The sequence below is a fragment of the Vanrija pseudolonga genome, chromosome 1 (genome assembly GCF_020906515.1).
Source record: "Vanrija pseudolonga chromosome 1, complete sequence".
Lineage (NCBI taxonomy): Eukaryota > Fungi > Basidiomycota > Tremellomycetes > Trichosporonales > Trichosporonaceae > Vanrija > Vanrija pseudolonga.
In genome coordinates this window covers 3,807,762-3,825,885 of record NC_085849.1, presented here as the reverse complement: position 1 = coordinate 3,825,885, position 18,124 = coordinate 3,807,762, and the positions used below count along the sequence as shown (strand labels likewise).

Genomic DNA, 18,124 nt, shown 5'->3' with positions numbered 1-18,124 from the left:
ACCAGATGACCATTCCCCTTCCCCTTGGCTACCGTCATTTCAGATTTGAACCCGGCAACAACAACAACAAAAGCAACGACCGACCCTCCTTACACAGTCTATGCTGCTGCATCAAGTCTACTACACTGCACTCCTCGCTCCCTCCCCCTCCCTATTGCAACAGATCGCCCAGCCCGCTCGCGTTCATCGCAATGATCATGTCGTCGTCGAGGTACTTTGCCGGGCTGATGCTGTCGCTCAGGCCCTTGCGTCGGCGCGTCTTGAGCACCAGGTCGCGTGCCAGGGCCTGTCCTTGCGCCGGCTCGAGCGGCTGCAGCTGGATGCTCGTGTCGGTGGGGTCGCCGGGGACCACCTGCCAGTGGTCAAACGTCATGAGCGGGAACGCCTGGCCCATGGTCGCTGTTCGCAGGTCCGTCTCGAAGCCGTTGGCGTCGAGCACGGGGATGAACGCCTTGACCGTGTACAGCGGAGAGCCGGGCTTGGGGATATCCTTCGTGACGTGACCACGCCGCCTTGAGAGCACAGTGTACACTGCTGCCACGCAATCGGCGGGCGCCTGAACCTCGACATAGTAGACCGGCTCGAGGAGACGGGGCGAGGCGAGGAGGAAGGACGAGTAGCACACTCGGCGGGCCGCGGGGATGACCTGGCCTCCACCGCGGTTTGCAGAGTCGGCAATCGTCGCGTCCAGCAAACGGAACTTGACGCCGCGGATCGGCTCCTCGCACAATGGTCCTTCACGCGTACCCCACTTGAAGCCCTGCTTGACGCTCTCACGGATCGTTGTCAACGCCTTGGTGTCGACCTCTGATGGCAGCGTGTCGTTGACCAACACGTTGGGGCCGTTGTCGTCCGGTCCAAACGCCCAAATGTTTCGTGATGCCAGCAAGTCCCAGCCATAGTTCTGCTCAAAGAACTTGCCGCGCTCCTTGTTGGTCATCTTCATCGTCACCTTGCCCGACTCGATGTCGTTGGCGATACCGTTCTCGAGCGGCTCGGCAATCATTGTCAACTTGTTCTTCCTGTTCTGCGAGTTGGCCGTGCACTTGAGTGCTGATGTCTCAATGACCGTCTCACAGAACTTTGTGACAGGATCAGACACCTTGATCTCAATCTCCGAGAACAGTCTTCGCAAGTCGTGCAGCACCGAGTCGAGGTAGATTTCGCCAGTGCCGAGGATGACGTGCTCTCCAGACTCCTCGACCTTTGTCGTGACCAGAGGATAAGACTTGTTGACCTTGCGCAGGCCGTCGAGCATTTTTGGCAGCTCCGAGGGGACGATGGGCTCGACAGCCACCTTGAGCACGGACTGCGTAATGTGCTTGATTGGGCGGAAGATGTACATGTCGTCATCGATGCCGCGGGCGTAGATGGTGGCCGTCTTGTTGATCGACGCGTCGACACCAGAAAGCAAAACGAGGTTTCCGGGGTACGCCGTGTCAATGTCGACAGTATACCGCGACTCGTCGATCATGACGCCGTCGACAATAGCAGGAACCATGTCCTCCTCATCCTCGAGCGAGTATCCCTCACCAAGCACGTACACCGGCTGTCCCTTCTGGATCGTACCGCTCATGACGCGGCCGAATGCCCGGAACTCCTGGGCATCAGATGTGTGGAACAGCTTGGTGACCTGAACAACGGTAGGGCCCTTGGGGTCGGCCTTGATGAGGGACTCGGCGAGGGGCGTATCCAAGGGACCAGTGAAGGTGTGCTCAATCTTGGAGCGGGCATTCTCCACTGGCGATGGGAGCTTGCTGGCGATCATGTCGATAAGACCGGTGGAGGGACCGAAGAACGCCTCAAGCACAACCTTGAGCAGCGGCCGCACGTCCATCTTGTAGACGGCGGGCCTGAGGGTGATGTGCAAGTCGGCGAGCGTCTTCTTGAGCGTCTCCGAGTCGGCGCTAAGGACCTGGCTGTAGAGCTTGTACAGGGGCTCGAGGATGAAGTGAACAAACGAGCGCTTCGACTCGACATCGGCAGGGTTGCGGGTAAACTTGCGCTTCTCGGCGTCGAAGAAGATGTTGCCCCACAGGCGCTGGGCAAACTCTCCGACATCCAAGGCACCAAACGCATCGGCGTACATGGCGGCAAACGTGTCGAGGGTAAAGCACCAGCCCATCTGCGTAGACGCGAACGCAACGTTGCCGCGCTCAGGTGACAAGCGGAACTCGTCGGCGTTGTCGATGCCAGCAATGACCGCGTTGACCTCCTCGATCGTGTGCTTGATCTTGAAGAAGGCCTCGGCTGGGGGAAGGCGGAGCTCGAGGATCAGACGGTCCATCTTGTTGACAACAAGCACAATCTTGAGCTTCTCCTGCATCGCGTGCTTGATGACGGCCTCGGTGCCGGCCATGACGCCCTCAACGACATCGACAACGAGCACAACACCGTCCACCAGGCGCGCCGCGGACGCGACCTCGTCAGCAAAGTTGAGGTGGCCGGGCGTGTCGATGAGGTTGACGAGACGCGACTTGCCAGCCGAGTCGGAGAGCACAAGCGACATTGGGCCCGACTTGATCGAGATGCCGCGCGAGCGCGAGAGCGTGTGCGTGTCGGTATACCGCGTTGGCCTGTCGGCGTCCCACGTGAGCTGGTGCGTCTCAAACACGAGCATGTCGAGGAGCGACGTCTTGCCGTGGTGCAAGTGTCCCGCGACCATGACGTTGCGGAGCTGGTCAGGGTACTGGAGGAGGTCGACCATGAAGCTGGCTCGTCAGGATGTGCCCACAGCCGTGCGACTCACTTGCGGTCGAAGCGCGTCACTGGGAGGTCCTTCTCCTGGACGGTGAAGCTCCTCTTCTTGATCGGCGCAACGATGGGCTCGGAGAGGGGTTGCAAGTCCTCCTCCTGCACCATGGTCTCGACGTCCTCGCCGTAAGTCTCGGCTGCGGTAGCGTAGTACTTCTTGTCCTCGTGCAGCACGACCTGGTTGCCCGCCGTCCCTGCCACCATCAGCACTACTCTCGATCTCCCATCTCACCGTCCACGCTATGCAGCGTCATGGCGAGGCCGGCGTCCTCGTCCTCCATCTCATCGTCCTCGTCCTCGTCGAAGCCCTCGAGCGGCGCGTAGCTCGCGCCCGCAGAGGGGCCGGGAGCTGCGGGCACAGCGACGGCCGGCTCGATGTCAATGTCCGAGTCATCGTCCGAGTCGAGGTCGCCGCCGATGTAGTTGCCGAACTCTGCGATTGTCAGATGGAAACGGGCATACACAAGACCGCGACTAACCATCGTAGTCCTCTGTCGACATGGTGCGGGTCGTGGTGGGGGGAGCAGGGGAAAGGTGGAAAGTGTCGTCTCCTGGCGATGCGCCTGGCCTGGGGACGGTTTTAGGAGGGGGTTAGAGGTCACCACGAGCGGCGGATGTGATGTCGACGCGAAGATGTCAAGCTGCCAACAAGTAGTATCGAGCAGCAGCAGCAACAATCAAAGAAGTCGGTAACTGACCCATCATCACAGGAGCCACATGGGAATATTTTTCGTATTTCTTTTCATTTTCTCCAAGAATGTCGGATGTATGCTGCTCGGCGCCGTTTCATCTCCGTCTTCCTCCTTGCTGAACAGTTCAACACACGACCACATCACACAAAATGGCAACAGCGACCCGGCCATTGCGAGTGCTCGCCCGCGCACTGCACACGTCGCGCCTCGTCGCCGAGGAGGCCGCGGCCCCCAGCGCCGTGCCCCGGGCCGGCAAGGCGACGGCCGCGGATCTCGGCTTCTCGGGACAAAAGCGCGAGCGCAAGCTCCCGTCGCTCAGCGTGCCCCAGTCGGCGCGCGGCAACATCGGCGTGGGTACCGCAGCGTGCGGTCGGTGCAGCATGACTGACATTGCAGGGTGCTACCGCTTCGGCCGGCTCTGAGGGCCCTCGTGGCCAGCCCCGGGGAGACAGGCCCCGCGGAGACGGCGCGCCTCGCCAGCGTCGCGAGCAGGGCGACCGTCCTCCTCGTCAGCAGGGAGACCGCCCTCCTCGTGCGCAGGGCGACCGCCCTCCTCGTCAGGCTCGTGAGCAGGGTGACCGTCCTCCGCGCCGCGCGGGTGGTGACCGCCGTCCGCGCGAGCAGAATGCCTCTGGTGACCGCGCGCCCCGCGATAGCACCACCCCAGCGTACCGCCCTCGCGAGGGCCGGGCACCCGAGGCGCGCAGGCCGAAGCACGCGTCGGCGGACGAGATCCCGCTCGAGTTCTTTGAGGGCGCCGAGCTCGCGCAGACTGAGCGCCGCGCACCGCGGGCTCGCAGCGACCGCCCGGCGGCGCGCAACGACCGCGGTCCCAGGCGCGACGGCCGTGACGGTCGCAACGGTCGCGACGGTCGTGACCGCAAGCCGTTCGTCAAGGCCGGCAGCGTGGCCCCGTCGCCCCCGGCGGCGCCTTTCCAGCTGCCCATCGTGAAGCGCGAGACGACGACCGTCGCCCTCTTCGGCAAGAGCAGCGTGCTGGACCGCGTGCCCCCCGGCGCGCGCGACCCCGCGTCGAGCTTCTGGGCCACTGGGATGAAGCCCGCGCAGGGTGGGTACAGCTGATGTGAACAGGCGAATGACAGCTGACATCCCCAGCCTACCAGGCCGACCTGCTCCGCCGCGCGGGCGACTACAGCACGCGCGTCGCGCCGCAGCCCAAGGCGTTTGGTGGCGTCAAGAACGCGGCCGCGACGGCGACGTGGATGCTGAGCCTCAACCCGAGCGTCAGCCAGCGCCGGGCCGCCGAGGCCGCCGAGGTGGTCGCCAAGCTCACAAAGTAGTTGGTGGCATTCAGTTGTGGCAATCACGCAGTAGTAGTGTTATGGCATGGATGCATGGGTTACCGGAGCCGGGCGAAGAGCCGTGAAGTCTAGCGGTCGAAGGGTTGCCATGTGGCGTGGCGTTGGTGCGGCGAATGCTCAGCGGCGAACGTTCTGCAAACGGCGGGCAGCGCGGCCGGAGGTCTGGGCTCGTTTGTGTCCAGGTGACTAAGTCCAGGTGACCTAGTCCGGCAGCCAGTATGGTTTGTGGTAACGTCGGCGAACGAGGGTCCACCCGAGGGAGGCTTGCGTGAAGCCTCAGCGATGCTGGGCAAGAAGCGAGCAGACGCCAAAGCCACAGAGGGCAGCCCGAGATTGGGGTGACGCCGTCTGCAGATCGATCCGGGCTGGTATGCGTGTGTGTACACAGAGCATAGGGCTGAGCGATCTCTCGACACCCTCGGCTCTCGGCGCGCCCTTGAAGCTAAGCTACCTTGCGGCGAAGACTGGGTCCGTCTACCGCCGCCAGCGTCTCGGCTCCCTGAGTGGCGGCGCCGGCGGCGTGTGGCACTGCCCTGCGCCTGCCTGCGCGATGTTTGTTTGCTGGCTGCGTGCGTCGTCGGCGTCGGGGTCGGGTTCGGTAACGAGCAGGCGTGCATCGCATCCCATCGATTGCATTGCATTGCATTTTCTCTCTTCTCGTTGTCGTTGTCGTTGTTCTTACCCTCTATCGTAACCCCCATCATCCGCCAACACACAATGAAGTGGACCGCAGCCCTCGTTCTCGCCGCAGCAGGCTACATCACCTCCTCTGTCACGGCCTCACCGCTCCCCGTCCCGACCTACATCCCGCCCATTGCGCCCGTGTACGGCGCGGTCGAGGTCGACGAGGTGCCGCCAGCACCGGCGTTACTCTTCACCTCGGAGTTTCCATCCGAGCTGACGGCGGGGTCGAAGCTCGAGCTCGCGTGGGAGGGCGGCGACGGGCGAGGTGTGGTGCGTTACTCTTACCACGCCTCCTGCGTTCGCGTTACTGACGACCTGCCCAGGAGGTCTACTTCATTCCCCGATGGGCGAGGCAGCGGGAATACGAGGTGAGCTAGTCCTGCCTGGCATAGCTGACGGTGACCAGCAAGTGCCAATCGCGCCCAACACTACCGCCTCGGCGCTCGTGTGGCATGTCCCCAAGCTGGCTGACTACCCCGCCGGCACGAACATGTACGTTTGTGTGGCTGAGGCGCAGCTGACGAGCAGCATTATCGGCGTCAAGGACGGCTCCGAAGGGCCCGGGAGCACCTGGTGGGACTTGTCGCCGCCCCTTGCGCTGGTTTAGGCCCAGGCGACGCGGCTGCACGCTACATGGACATTAGGACGGACACTAGACTATGCTAGATGGGATCTATCTCTTGGGCATGCTTGGCGGCAAAGTCATCGTCGCCGTGGCGCTTGGCGGCATTGCCACTGTCGCCGGTGCCACGAGGGCCATGCACCGCCGCACAGCCGCCGCTGTCGCCGCGGAATGACGCGCCTCGGTCGCCATGGGCCGCCATGACGCGGCGTCGTCGGGGAATGACGCGCGCCGTAGCTACCTGGTCGCCCACTCGTGTGCGTTTGGGAAGTATATTGCCCGCCAAGGAAGGCGACACGGCACGGCACGGCGCCGTTGGACCCGGCCGGGGCGACGCGACGGCGGTGCCGGGTGCCGCTTGACAGGTGCCAGGTGCCACGGTTACAGGAACGGCGCAGCCAGTCAGCGTGGGCGTGACCTTGGCACGAGCTAGAGCATGTGTGCAGGGGAAGGGGAGCCTTGAGTTGCGTTTCAGTGCGCCGCTCGACGACGGCGAGGACTATCCGCTCGCGTTGGTAGCGCTGCACGCGACGGGCTATTCTCGATGACGACCGACAGCGGCCAGCCCAGCCCAACTGTGGAAGCGTGATCGGGTGCTGATGGTCGCGCTGCCGCTGTCAGTTGTCCAACGTCTCACCCGCGCGCAAGTGACAGAGTTTGTGCCTCGCGATGAAACGGTGGAACCTTCGGTCCGAGGCAGTCGACCACGCCGCAGCGTGCTCAGAGTGACGTCGATGTAACGTAACGCCCGCCGAGGGAGCAAGCGGGGCAGGCAGTCGTCTCCACTACTGAATCTGAGCGGAGTAGACGTCGTGGCGTCGTGGAGTGGGTAGGCCGACAGCGGGCCGAGGGTGAGGAGCATGAGGAGCCGACTCGCCGAGGCGACCTTGCTCGCCCTCCTCGCCTTCCTCCACACTACTACGTCGCCCCGTGGAGTGAGTGGGGAGCCGATACGCCGATACGGCTGCACATTGCGTCGTCCTCGAGCCGACATGGGAGCTGCTGCGAGCCGCTGCCGCCTCATGTCGCATGACGTCAAGTACCTCGCCCGCCAGTGGTGGGTGGCGTCTTTGTCGTCGGGCACACGGCGAGAGCAAGACAAGAGCCTCCGACGACGATGCAGGACGGTGGCTGATGGCTGGCGGCAGCGGGGTGAGTTGGTGGGTGGGTGGCCTCTTTGGGCACTTTGGCTTTGTGCGTCGTCATCTCGTTGCATCTTGCATCGTGCTGCTCGATCTGCCCGCTCGCCGCTGCTGGGCGATGGCGCCCCGCCGCTGCTTCTGCGAGTTGGCCGCCCACCCACCCGCTCGCCCGCCCACCCGTGTGCTCCCCCATGCCGGCTTGCTCCTCACAGGCACCGTGCCTGGAGTCCCATCAAACTAGAGCAGTGTGTATGATTTTGTATCGACGACTTGACAGAGCACGCTATACTATCCAGTCGACACAGTCAAGGCCGTAGAAACACTGATGTATGATGCCCTAGCGCATAGCGGCGGTGGTCGTGCTGTCCGCAGCGGGCAACTCTTGTCGCCGCACAGAGGATTTAAAGATAGAAGGAAGGAGCTTTTGACAGCACTTGCCCCCCTCCGCCACTGCTGCTTCTGGACACATTTGTCCAAAGTCAAGAATACATTACGGCGAGCCCCTTGTGCAACAGACTGGCAGGGTAAACAAAAGCTAAGACGGGTGGCCAAGGGCAGATGAAGAGGTGCAATAGACTGCGACGGGGCAGGGGGGCGGCGTAAGTCGACTGGCAGTTGGCAGGTTGGTTACTGCGGCAAAAGAAAGTGGGAAGGAAGAGAGCCAGGCGGAAAGGCAGCAGCAGCAGCAGCAGCAAGACACTGAGCAGCGGGCAATGACGATCCCTGAGGGAATTGGCGCCAAGCGTCGTTGCCCCTCGTGCCCTTACCCTTGTCCCCTTGCCTTGGGTCCCACGCCGTGACACACCCACTGCGCTCCTTCCTTCCCACCGTCATTGACGTGTGTGGGTGGGTGCGGATAACAAAACAAATGATGGTGGGATGGGGTGGATGGGCAAGGTGACCCGACCCAATGACCCAATACAGCAACATGACGAGTGAGGGGCATGGGCAAGCAAGGACAAAGTTGGCAGTGAAACTCGTGCTGCCTGCCGATGCATCAATCAGATGCTGCACCTGCTCCAGTTGCCGGGTTGCTGCTGGGCTCGCTCACTCTCGGCGGCTGCACATGCTGCGCCGTACCTGACCATATGACAACTCTGCTGCTGCTGCTGCTGGTCGCCGCTGTTGCCGCCCCCCCTGTGCTCTCCCCCGGCCGTGACGGGCGTTGGCGAGGAATACCGAGCTTGCTGCGCGCCAGTAAACGAAACGACACTAGAATGAGGGGCTATATCCCCCCATCACCGCGGAGGGCGAGTGCACACTGCTGCTGGCCGTAACTATGGCATGGCGCATTATGGCTGTACGCCATCTTGCATGACGACTTACTTTGTAGTGGACCGACCGACGGACAGGACAGACACTCACTTGGCACCACTCACTCTACTGCATCACTTTGTGCACCTCCCACTCCATCCATTTTATTTTCAATCCCCCATCACACTCTCATTCCAAGCAAAGCGTGCACGTCGAGGCAGGCAGGCAACAGCCCCTCCCCCCACCCCCCTACCCCCTGCCCTGTCCCATCGTTGCCGTCGGTGCAAATCACGCACGCACTGCACATAATCGACAGCGACGGCCGACACAGACAACTGGCACACCTGGCTGGCTGTTCTCACACTCGGCAGCAGCACTGTCCTCCCCTTGCCCTCCCCCTCCGTCCTGAAACCTAGCCAAGTTCCCTTTTGCCCTGTTCCCTCGTCTCCCCCTACCTTGGCCCTCTTGCTCGACGACGACCAAATCCTTGGCTTTTCACGCCTACGTCTGCTGCTGGCACCTACAGCCTACGCCTACAGTAAACCCACCCACGCCGCCGCCGCCGTCGCGCAGCACTCGTCGTCCAAAATGCCTACCACTGCGACCATGGCGCAATTCGAGGTTTTCGCGGGTGTCCAGCCCTGGGAGGAGGTGAGTGAGAGACTCTGGCAGCAGCAGTGCCGCCGTGCCGTGCCCGCACACCACACCCAATCCACACACAACGGGGAGCCGTCGACCATGACGTTGGCCCCTGTCCTTCCCATCTCGCACCTAGTACCAGCAGTAGCATCAGGCGCAACGTGCCCGCGACGCCGCAGCCTGCGACGACTGCCGGACCCGTCGGTGCCATCTCGAAACACCTATCCATCGAGGATGCATACGAGCGCGTCGTATCCTCGTATTACACTTGCATCCACAATCCCATCTCATATCATATCCTCGTCGTCGCCGAGTGCAATCCCCCCCCGCCCCCCCCCCCACCCCAGCATTACTACTTCTGCACTGCCTCGGTAACAGAGGATAAGCTCTCACCCTCGGCCCTAATACCCCTCCCACGTTGCATCCTCCCCCCGTCGTCCTCGCCCCCCCTGTCACTATCATCCCGCCAAGAACTATCAAGACAACCCGCTCCCCCTCTCCCCATTGCTTCACACTCCACGACCACACCACCACACCACACAACTGACACTTTGTCTCTTTAGCAACAATCACCATCGCCCACAGACGACGGTTCAGGCCCATCCCCGTTCGAGTTAGCCCTTCAACGCACACGATCGATAGGCTCGCCTCCTACGTCCCCAACATCTCCCAACACCTTGCACCGTCAACTCTCTGGCGACCCAGAATCCCCTCCGCCGGCCTGGAAGAGGCGGCCGTCTACAAAGACCAAGAGCGCCCCAGCACCGCGCACGGCGTCCGAACTTGCCGCTTTATCTTCGCCTCCAGGGTCGCCTCCGGGCTCACACTCTCCGCCGCAACACCATCAAACATCACCGCCTCACGTTCGCCGCCCCCCAGCAAACCTCGCCATGACTGCTCGCACCGCTGGGCCCCAGCGCTTCCCCCAGGATCCGACTGCCCGCCACAGCCACTACGGTCCCACCGCGTTCCGTGGCGGCCGTAGACCGGGTACCCTGTCAAACAGGTCGTCGATTCTGTCCCAGGCCGCAATGACCAGCGAGGAATTGTGGACCCTCGAGGATGAGATTCCAGACTTGAGCAACCCATCCCGCAAGGCCTCGGAGCGCCCACTAGACACTGTTCGCCGTATGAGCTTTACGGAGGAGCCCCTCAACACGTTTGGCTTCCCCTCTGAGGTCATTTGGCCCACTGCGCCCCCAGAGTCCTACATCCCCCCACCCAAGGCCAAGTCGTACACCAACGTGACTGGTGCGGGCAAGAGACGCAGCATGTTGAAGAAGAGCTCGTCCAGAGCCGACTCGATCGACGCGTCCTACGCTACGCCTGCCTTTGTCACGAAAGATGGCAACTCGTCTGCGCACTCGTCGACGACCGACCTGTCCATGGGAACACCCATCCCAATCAACAAGTCACACACGTCGCTCAGTAGGCCTGCCTCTTTGGGCTATTCTCTCGACCTTCTTTCCACTCTTGCTCCTCGCGAAGGTGGTTACGCACTTGCCGCACAGATGGCCTACCCTGGCACTTCGCCAGCCAGCTCCATGCACAGCGAAGATCGCCGATCCATTCACACCGCGCCTAGCTTCCGCAACTCGCGTGGCCCACCTGCTCGGAGCGCAGGGATGCGCTGGAACGACTCGGATGACCTTATCATTCCTTCGTCGGTCCGTCATTCCACCGTCTCGACCATGTCGACCGTCTCGTATCACGAGGAGGTTGTCATCGTGCCGGCTCTCGACAGCCAGCAGTCTTCCCCGCAACTCGCCGCAGTCCAGAGCAACACGCCCGTCGCCCCGAGCCCTCTGAGCCAGCACACTACTGCCGACGATGTTCGTGCGCGCAACGCGCCTGGGAATGCCGTTCCTGTTGTGGCTGCCGCTGCTGTTACTGCCACTGCGGCCGCAGCCACCACTGCTGCGGTAGCCGCGGCGAAGCCAAAATCGAAAAAGGAGCTCAAGGCCGAGGCCAAGGCTGCCGCCCTCGAGACCAAGAGACTGGCTGAGCAAAAGGCCCGCGAGAAGGCCGAGGCTGAGCGACGCGCCCGTGAAGAGAAGGCCAAGGCCAAAGCCGACGCCGCTAAGAAGGCGAAGGAGGACAAGGCCCGTCTCAAGGCAGAGAAGGACGCCGCGAAGCGTGCCAGCATCATGCCCAAGTCGAAGCCAGCTCCTGTTGCCGCTGCCGCTGCAGTCGCTACCACCGCTGCCGCTGGCATCACCCAGTCTCGTCCCCCGAACGGCACTGCCGCTCCTCCGACACAGCAGCGCCAGCAGGTGCCCCAGGCCAAGCCTCCCCCCAACACCCCTCTTCCTGTTCCTCCTCCTCAGCGCTCCGCCGCCCCGGCTCCTCCCCCCAACGGAAACGCCCTGGTGCCACCACCCCTCGAGGCCAACAGAATGGTACAGCCGACTCAGGCTGCCCAGCCCACCCCCGTTGCGGTCCGTCCACCCAATGGTACTGCGGCGCCTCTGCCAGTGCCCAACGGCGTGTTGCCTCCCCTGCCCAGGCAGGCCAACCCGCCGGCAGCTCAGAACCCCTCTGCTGCGCCTATTCCTCCTCAGAAGCCGGCGCCTTCCGTCCCGGAGACGGTCGTCACCCGCGCCCCATCCACAGTGTCGCGTGATGGCTCCAGCTTACGCGCACCCTCGTCCACGACGGCATCGGCGTCACCTAGCCAGCGCCACAGTGTCTTGGGCACACCGACGCCGTCTCAGCAGTCCTCTGGCAAGGCCAAGACGGGCATCTTCTCATCCATCAAGAAGCGCTTCTCTATGGCATCGATGCACCAGACCCCCCCTCTCAAGGCTGAGCGCCCGGCATCCGTTGCTGTCAAGTCAACACCACCCCCGCCCACTCCTCCACCAAAATCCGCGCAGCCATCACCTGTGCGTCCCGCTGCCCTGAACGTGCCCAAGCCTGTGATCGTGCCTCCCCGAGGATCATCGCTTGCAACTGGCCCCTCCGCGGACGACTCGACTCCTGGCACAGACTCTGAGATTGAGCGCCACGCCTCATTGTCCAACCCTTCGTCGGTTGTTGTGACGCCGACGACCAGTGTCGCGACCAACTCTTCTCCTTCGTTTTTTCCGGTCCGCCCAAACCCGCCTTTTCGTGACCGCTCCGACTCGTTGAACTCGTCTAGCACCGACCCTAGCTTTGTTACTCCTACGACCGAGAGCGAAGCGCCGGACAACCGCATCTCCAAGCTCTCGCTTACCCCGTCTACCGAGGCCCCTATTCCCGCGCCTGTCTCCGCTGTTGCGCACTAGATTTCCACACTCGCTACGCCATTCTCACGTCGACTCTCTGACGGACCGTCCGAATACCCCAAATGTCTCTCTCCACCTCCATTGTCACGCCACACCACCACCACCCACAACCTACACGCCTACAATCATTCCATTCGCTGTGTCTATTCCCCTTGCGACAAGTCGATCACCGTCCCTACCGGTCCCGGACATTTGGTGCCAGCGCACTGTTTCTCCAGTAATGTCAAGTACACGTTTCTGCGGTGTAGATTTATCGCACCATTCAAATCATTGTGTCAACATCTATTTTAAAGCCACGCCGACCTTTACACTTGTTACTACGCAGAGCGATGCATTTTGTAAACTCCAGACGAGGGGGTGCGGGCGGCAGGTCGCAGTTGCCAGCGACGATGGCCGCCACTGTGATTGTGATCACCGAAGTCATACATCAGCGGGAGCATTTTTGCCACACGATGTCCTCCACCTTGCGATGCAGAAAAGTTGGGACTCGCGCGACGCTGTTGTTGTTGTCGGCACTCTGACGCACGCAGCAACGACGACGTGGACAAGGGCGACGAAATAGAGTAGAATGACCGAACTAGGACAGGCCTCGCAATCACAAGCACAAGCACCAGAAGCAACACAACCAAAAGCCCCCACGCCGGACACGACCCCCGCCGTCGCCCCCACCGACGACGCTGAGCGCGAGCGCCTAGCCAAGGAGGCAAGGCTCGCAATGTACCCGAACGGCATGCACCCCATGCTGCGGTACTGCAAGCCATACTGGTGGCCATACAAGACGTTTGCCAAGCAGCGGTGGCTTGGCCGGCGGCTGCTCGAGGTCGTCGCGACCGAGTTCCGCGATCGGTCCGTGGACTACTACGTGGGTTTGAAATTGTCGCGTGTTCTGACCCGCACAGCGGCACGCGCTCGAGTGCGGCGTGACGAGGGTGAACGGCGTGCCCGCGTACCCCGACTACATTCTGCGCGACGGCGACCGCCTCGAGTGAGTGGAGTGGCTGTGGCCGAGGGAAGTAAGTCGGCCGAGCTGACACGGCACCAGCAACACGGTGCACCGGCACGAGCCGCCCGTGTCCAACGACCCGGTGCTCGTCCTCCACGTGGACAAGGAGCGCGAGTTTATCGTCATCTCCAAGCCAGGCAGTCTGGCCGTGCACGCCGCGGGACGGTACTTCAAGCACACGCTGCTCGAGATCCTCAAGTCGGACCACGGGATCAAGGCGTATTGTGGGTTGGGAGGGTGTGACGAGCTAACCCTCAGCGGTCAACCGCCTTGACCGGCTCACTTCTGGCCTCATGATCCTCGCGACGTCGGGCAAGGCCGCCGCGCGACTCGCCGACGAGTTCATGGAGGGCAAGGTCAAGAAGGAGTATGTGGCGCGCGTGCGCGGCGAGTTCCCCGAGGAGGAGATCACGGTCGACCAGCCCCTGTTGTCTGTCGACAGGCAGATGGGCCTCGTGATTGTCGCTCCGGAGGGCAAGCCGTCGCAGACGATCTTCAAGCGCATGAGCTATGACAAGGAGCGTGACCAGAGTGTGGTGCATTGCAGGCCGCTGACCGGCAGGAGTGAGTGCGGGGGCCGTGGCACCACTGACGACTCGCAGCGCACCAACTCCGCGTCCACCTTCAGTACCTGGGCTACCCGATCGCCAACGACCCCTTGTACTCGCAAGAGTCCGTCTGGGGGCCAGGGTGTGGCAAGGGTGGCGTCGACCTCGTGCCGCAGGGCGAACAGACGAGCCAGATCCTCGCGATCCAGGAGCGCCGCGCCAAGGGCAACGCAAGCGGGCAGTCGACGCCGCCGCCAATCCCAGACGACTCGGACCGGCTCGCCGGGCGCGAGACGGGCCCAGAGATCGGGCCGAACAAGAACGCGTTCAAGCCGCGCGAGTTTGACAACGTGGACATCACGAGCCCGATCTACCTCTCGCAGCAGGCGCGCAACGTGATCGGCGCGCTGAGGCGGCAGCGCGACGAGGCCGAGGACTGGGTCAAGTGGAAAGAAGTGGTCTGGGCGACCAAGAAGGCGCAGGACGGGCTGGAAGGGAGCGACAGCAATAGCGGCGCGAGCACGCCGCAGCGCAAGATCCCGCACCCGAGCGTCAACCAGTCAATCAAGCGCGTCAAGGCCGTCGACCGCGAGATGTTCGAGGACAACCCCAACCCGCTCCCGGCGCCAGAGTACATCCCCGAAGGGTTCTGCCACCAGTGCTTTATCCCCGTCGCGGACGACCCGGACCCCGAGACGCTGTTTATCTACCTCCACGCGCTGCGGTACCACACCGAGCACTTGGGTACTTGGGAGACGCCGCTGCCCCGCTGGGCGGGCGAGAAGTGGGACGGCGACTGGCGCGGGTGGGACGGCGCGCCGCCCGTGACTGTGTTGCCGGGCAAGGTGGCGGGCGGTGCGGCGCCGGCGGAGGAGGCGGGGGCCGAGGCTAAGGCCGAGGCCAAGGAGGCAGAGATCGCTTAGACGTAGCCATAGACGACGTTGTCATATTGCATAGGCCCGTGGTCTGGAGCACGGGCGAGCGTGGACGTGAGAGTGCTATGAGCGCTCGTAGTGCCACAGGAGCAATGTGCCACGCTGGAGCACACATAGACGAGGTGACACAACACTCGAGCCGAACAAAACAATCCTCGGTTCCCCGCAAGCGAGAAACCATCAGACCAGCTACATAGCTCGCGATTCCTAATGGCATAAACGACAGCTCCACAGATCTCGGAGCGGGGACGGGCGGGCGACCCGGCGAGATCTCGCGGGGGGCAGATGAGGAATGTGGCGGGGCGTGGCGGGGCGTCGTGACGAGATCGTCGCCGTGATATGCGCGCGCACGTTGGTGTGGCGAACGTGGCTATCGTGGGGTACTCACTGCGACGAGACTGGCGACGATGGGCGTGATTCCAGCGTCAGCTGGATCCACCTGCTGTGGGCACTATCGCGATCTAGGGGGTTTGGGGAGGGAGGCACGGCGTGGGCCTATTCCAGCAGACGAGACGTGCAATGCGCAGCAAGTACCTGCTCGCTCGGAGCTCGCGCCGCTCGCACCGCAACAAGAGTGCATCGGCCCAATCAAAGGCCCCATTAGAGAGAACTATAACCAAACTACAAAGCGCGCGCGCGCCACGGTGTGGGCGGCTGCGCTCGCTACCCGCTCGTCCACCGCTTACTTGTGGCCGAGCTCGGGGTGGGCAGTGCCGGCAGCGACATCGGCCTCGGTGTATCCGGGCTCGCCGATCTGGCTGACGTCGTAGCCGTTGGCGGCGAGGTACTCGCGGAAGAGGTGGTCCTCCTCGACCATGGAGTCGACCTTGATGTTGGGGATGAAGAGGAAGGTGATGATGGCGGAGAAGACGGCGAGGGCGGAACCGATCCAGAAGAGACCCGTGTTCGAGAGGTACTTGCCGCGCTTGTCGAGGTCGGCCTGGATGTACGGGAAGGTGTAGGTGCCGATGAAGGCGCCAACCTTGCCGATCGCCGCGGCGATGCCGTACAGCTGTCCGCGGGCGGCGGTGGGGCCGATGGCCTTGGAGGCGAGGAGACCAAGGTTGTTGCCGGGGCCGAGCTCACCAAACGACAGGAAGAGACCGTACATGACGGCGAAGCCGGCAATCTTGCCGTTGGCGGTAAGGCTGTTGTACCCGCCCGAGAGGGCAAAGCCAAAGATGGCCTGGAGGAGGAGACCCGTGATCATGGCGTACTTGGGGCCAATGTAGTCGGCGACAAACGAGCCGACGACGGTGCCGGGGATGTAGAACGCGTTGATGAGACAGCCCCAGCCGAGCGTCTCGTACAGCGTAGGGTTGGGGATGACCTGGTCGGTGATGGTGCCGGCGTAGATGCCGAAGGGGTAGGTGATCCAGTCGTAGATGAACCAGGTGATGGAGACGGCGAGGAGCTTGAGCCAATAGCGCTTAATGATGAGCCAGTACGGGATGCGGGTGTGGCGCATCGAGTGCTTCTTGTACGCCTCGGGCTCCTCCATGAACAGACGGGCGATGAGCAGCACAAGCGGGGGGATGGCGCCGAGGAGGAGGATACCACGCCACACAGCGCGGAGGTGGTTCATGCCAAAGATCCAGAGGAGCACGAGGGCGACAAACCATGCGATGGCAAAGGCAAAGTCGAGCATCGTGTTAGTCGCCCACACGAACAGGCGCTGCTGGCGCGACTTCTTGACGTCCGAGTTCTCGGTGGCCTCGGCAGCGGCGACAGAGCCAGAGGGGTACTCGCCGCCGATACCGATACCGGCGAAGAAGCGGAAAGCAATGAGACAGTTGATGAGGACCTGGGGGTGGGGGCCGGCCGAGCAGGCCGCGAGGATCTGGAAGACGAAGATCTGGCGCGGGGGTCAGCACAGCTCGCTGCGAGATTGCTATCGCGCCCAAGCTGGGTGCGCCATGTGCTACCATGCGGAGCCAGGCGACCACGGGCCAACTCACCATGGACGTGCAGATGAGCATACCAATCTTGCGGCCGACCTTGTCCGAGATGTAGCCGAAGGCTGGGTGGGGCGTCAGTGCTGGGCAAGCTACTCGCAGGTGCTTCCTGCCACTCACAAAGCTGGCCGATAATGATGCCCGCGAACGCAATGGCGCTCAGCGTGCTCTTGTTGTGCTTGTTCATGACCTCGGCGCCGTAGATCATCGTGAGGATCGTGTTGACGGGGCCGATCGAGGCGTTGGCATAGCCGTCCGAGAACATGGCCGAGCCGGACGCAAAGATGCTGCAGGCGGGCGAGCGTCAGCGAGTGCGCCTGCCAGCCTGCCATGGTCCAACACGCCCACGCCCACGCCCACTCACGTTCCGACCGAGCCCAGCTTGAAGCGCTTCTGCTCGGGCGCGGGCGCATCGCGCACCTCGACTGCCTTGCTGTCCTCGAGATGGTTGTCGATCTTCTCGGCCATGGCGAAGGTTGGTTGGGGGGGGCGAGTGGACGAGCTGTCTTTCGCAGCCTTTATACCGTTACCAGAAGGGAACGCCGCGGCTAGTTGCGTTGTGGACGTCGGGGGACCCGGTGGACTGAGATGCTTGCTCGCTGGCCCGATTCCTGCAGGAGCCTCGACTGCCAGCTGCAGCAACTGCCACATGCCCCCTGCCTGCCCGCGCTAGGCGAGAGTGACTTTGCTCACCCACCTCACCCGCAATGTGTGCCTTGGCAGGTTGTATTTTTAGCAAGTCATGGCGCCGCAGCCCCTGAGTCGCACGACGATTTCCTCGTCGCCACCGCGTGATACGAGGTAGCACGCTGCATGCTGCCCTCTGCTGCCCCCTGTCTCCGGCTCCCCCTCCCTCTCTCCCTCGTGCTCGCGGCCGTGCCCCGCCGCCGCCGCCAACGTGATGTGCAGAGACCGCGGAAGCCACATCCAGACAGACAGCAGCTGCTCCTGCTCCTACCCAATATCCTCCCCCTCCCCACCACCCTCCACCCTCGCTAAGTTTGAACCAACCGAGACGTAAACGTGCTCTCTTGTCTCGAGGATAGCCGACGATTGGGCGAGGGAGGCAGAGGTAGGCCGGCCTGCATCCCCAGGGCTATTTTCACTCGGTCGGCTGTTGGTCGCTGCCTGGCGCTGCGCTCAAGGCCTGGGTCTGGCCTCGCTGGCCTCGCTGCGCTGCCGCCACTAGCAACATTGAGTTGTGTGCGTGAAACACACATTGCATGCCGTGTGGATCAGCGCGCACAATTCGGAGCCCTTTGGAATGTGGAGTACGTGGAGTGCGGCTGCCGGAGCAAAACACAA

General features: G+C 62.9%; 6 protein-coding genes across 6 annotated transcripts; 4 read left to right on the top strand and 2 right to left on the bottom strand.

The window, feature by feature from the left end:
- Nucleotides 1-89: 89 nt before the first annotated feature.
- On the bottom strand, nt 90-3,390 carry EFTUD2 (U5 small nuclear ribonucleoprotein component). Its single transcript, XM_062767907.1, has 4 exons — nt 3,234-3,390; nt 2,987-3,187; nt 2,750-2,948; nt 90-2,711 (listed from the first exon to the last, which is right to left on the bottom strand). The coding sequence occupies exons 1-4, from the start codon at nt 3,253-3,255 to the stop codon at nt 152-154; spliced, it is 2,982 nt and encodes a 993-aa protein (XP_062623891.1). The 5' UTR covers nt 3,256-3,390; the 3' UTR covers nt 90-151.
- Nucleotides 3,391-3,595: 205 nt separating this feature from the next.
- Nucleotides 3,596-4,815, top strand: LOC62_01G001416 (uncharacterized protein; the record flags this gene model as incomplete). Its single annotated transcript, XM_062767906.1, has 3 exons — nt 3,596-3,796; nt 3,843-4,515; nt 4,563-4,815. The coding sequence occupies 3 exons, from the start codon at nt 3,596-3,598 to the stop codon at nt 4,745-4,747; spliced, it is 1,059 nt and encodes a 352-aa protein (XP_062623890.1). The 3' UTR covers nt 4,748-4,815.
- Nucleotides 4,816-5,410: 595 nt separating this feature from the next.
- Nucleotides 5,411-6,551, top strand: LOC62_01G001415 (uncharacterized protein). Its single transcript, XM_062767905.1, has 3 exons — nt 5,411-5,722; nt 5,776-5,820; nt 5,859-6,551. The coding sequence occupies exons 1-3, from the start codon at nt 5,486-5,488 to the stop codon at nt 6,057-6,059; spliced, it is 483 nt and encodes a 160-aa protein (XP_062623889.1). The 5' UTR covers nt 5,411-5,485; the 3' UTR covers nt 6,060-6,551.
- A 2,160-nt stretch (nt 6,552-8,711) lies between these two features.
- Nucleotides 8,712-12,728, top strand: LOC62_01G001414 (uncharacterized protein). The gene is made up of 2 exons (XM_062767904.1): nt 8,712-9,121; nt 9,673-12,728. The coding sequence occupies exons 1-2, from the start codon at nt 9,059-9,061 to the stop codon at nt 12,376-12,378; spliced, it is 2,769 nt and encodes a 922-aa protein (XP_062623888.1). The 5' UTR covers nt 8,712-9,058; the 3' UTR covers nt 12,379-12,728.
- A 173-nt stretch (nt 12,729-12,901) lies between these two features.
- Nucleotides 12,902-14,887, top strand: SPAC18B11.02c (putative protein). The gene is made up of 5 exons (XM_062767903.1): nt 12,902-13,240; nt 13,278-13,363; nt 13,421-13,605; nt 13,640-13,945; nt 13,984-14,887. Exons 1-5 carry the CDS (start codon nt 12,947-12,949, stop codon nt 14,850-14,852), a joined length of 1,740 nt encoding a protein of 579 aa, XP_062623887.1. The 5' UTR covers nt 12,902-12,946; the 3' UTR covers nt 14,853-14,887.
- Nucleotides 14,888-15,365: 478 nt separating this feature from the next.
- Nucleotides 15,366-17,334, bottom strand: GIT4_1 (Glycerophosphocholine permease GIT4). Its single transcript, XM_062767902.1, has 4 exons — nt 17,184-17,334; nt 16,940-17,106; nt 16,823-16,884; nt 15,366-16,719 (listed from the first exon to the last, which is right to left on the bottom strand). Exons 1-4 carry the CDS (start codon nt 17,285-17,287, stop codon nt 15,547-15,549), a joined length of 1,506 nt encoding a protein of 501 aa, XP_062623886.1. The 5' UTR covers nt 17,288-17,334; the 3' UTR covers nt 15,366-15,546.
- Nucleotides 17,335-18,124: the final 790 nt, after the last annotated feature.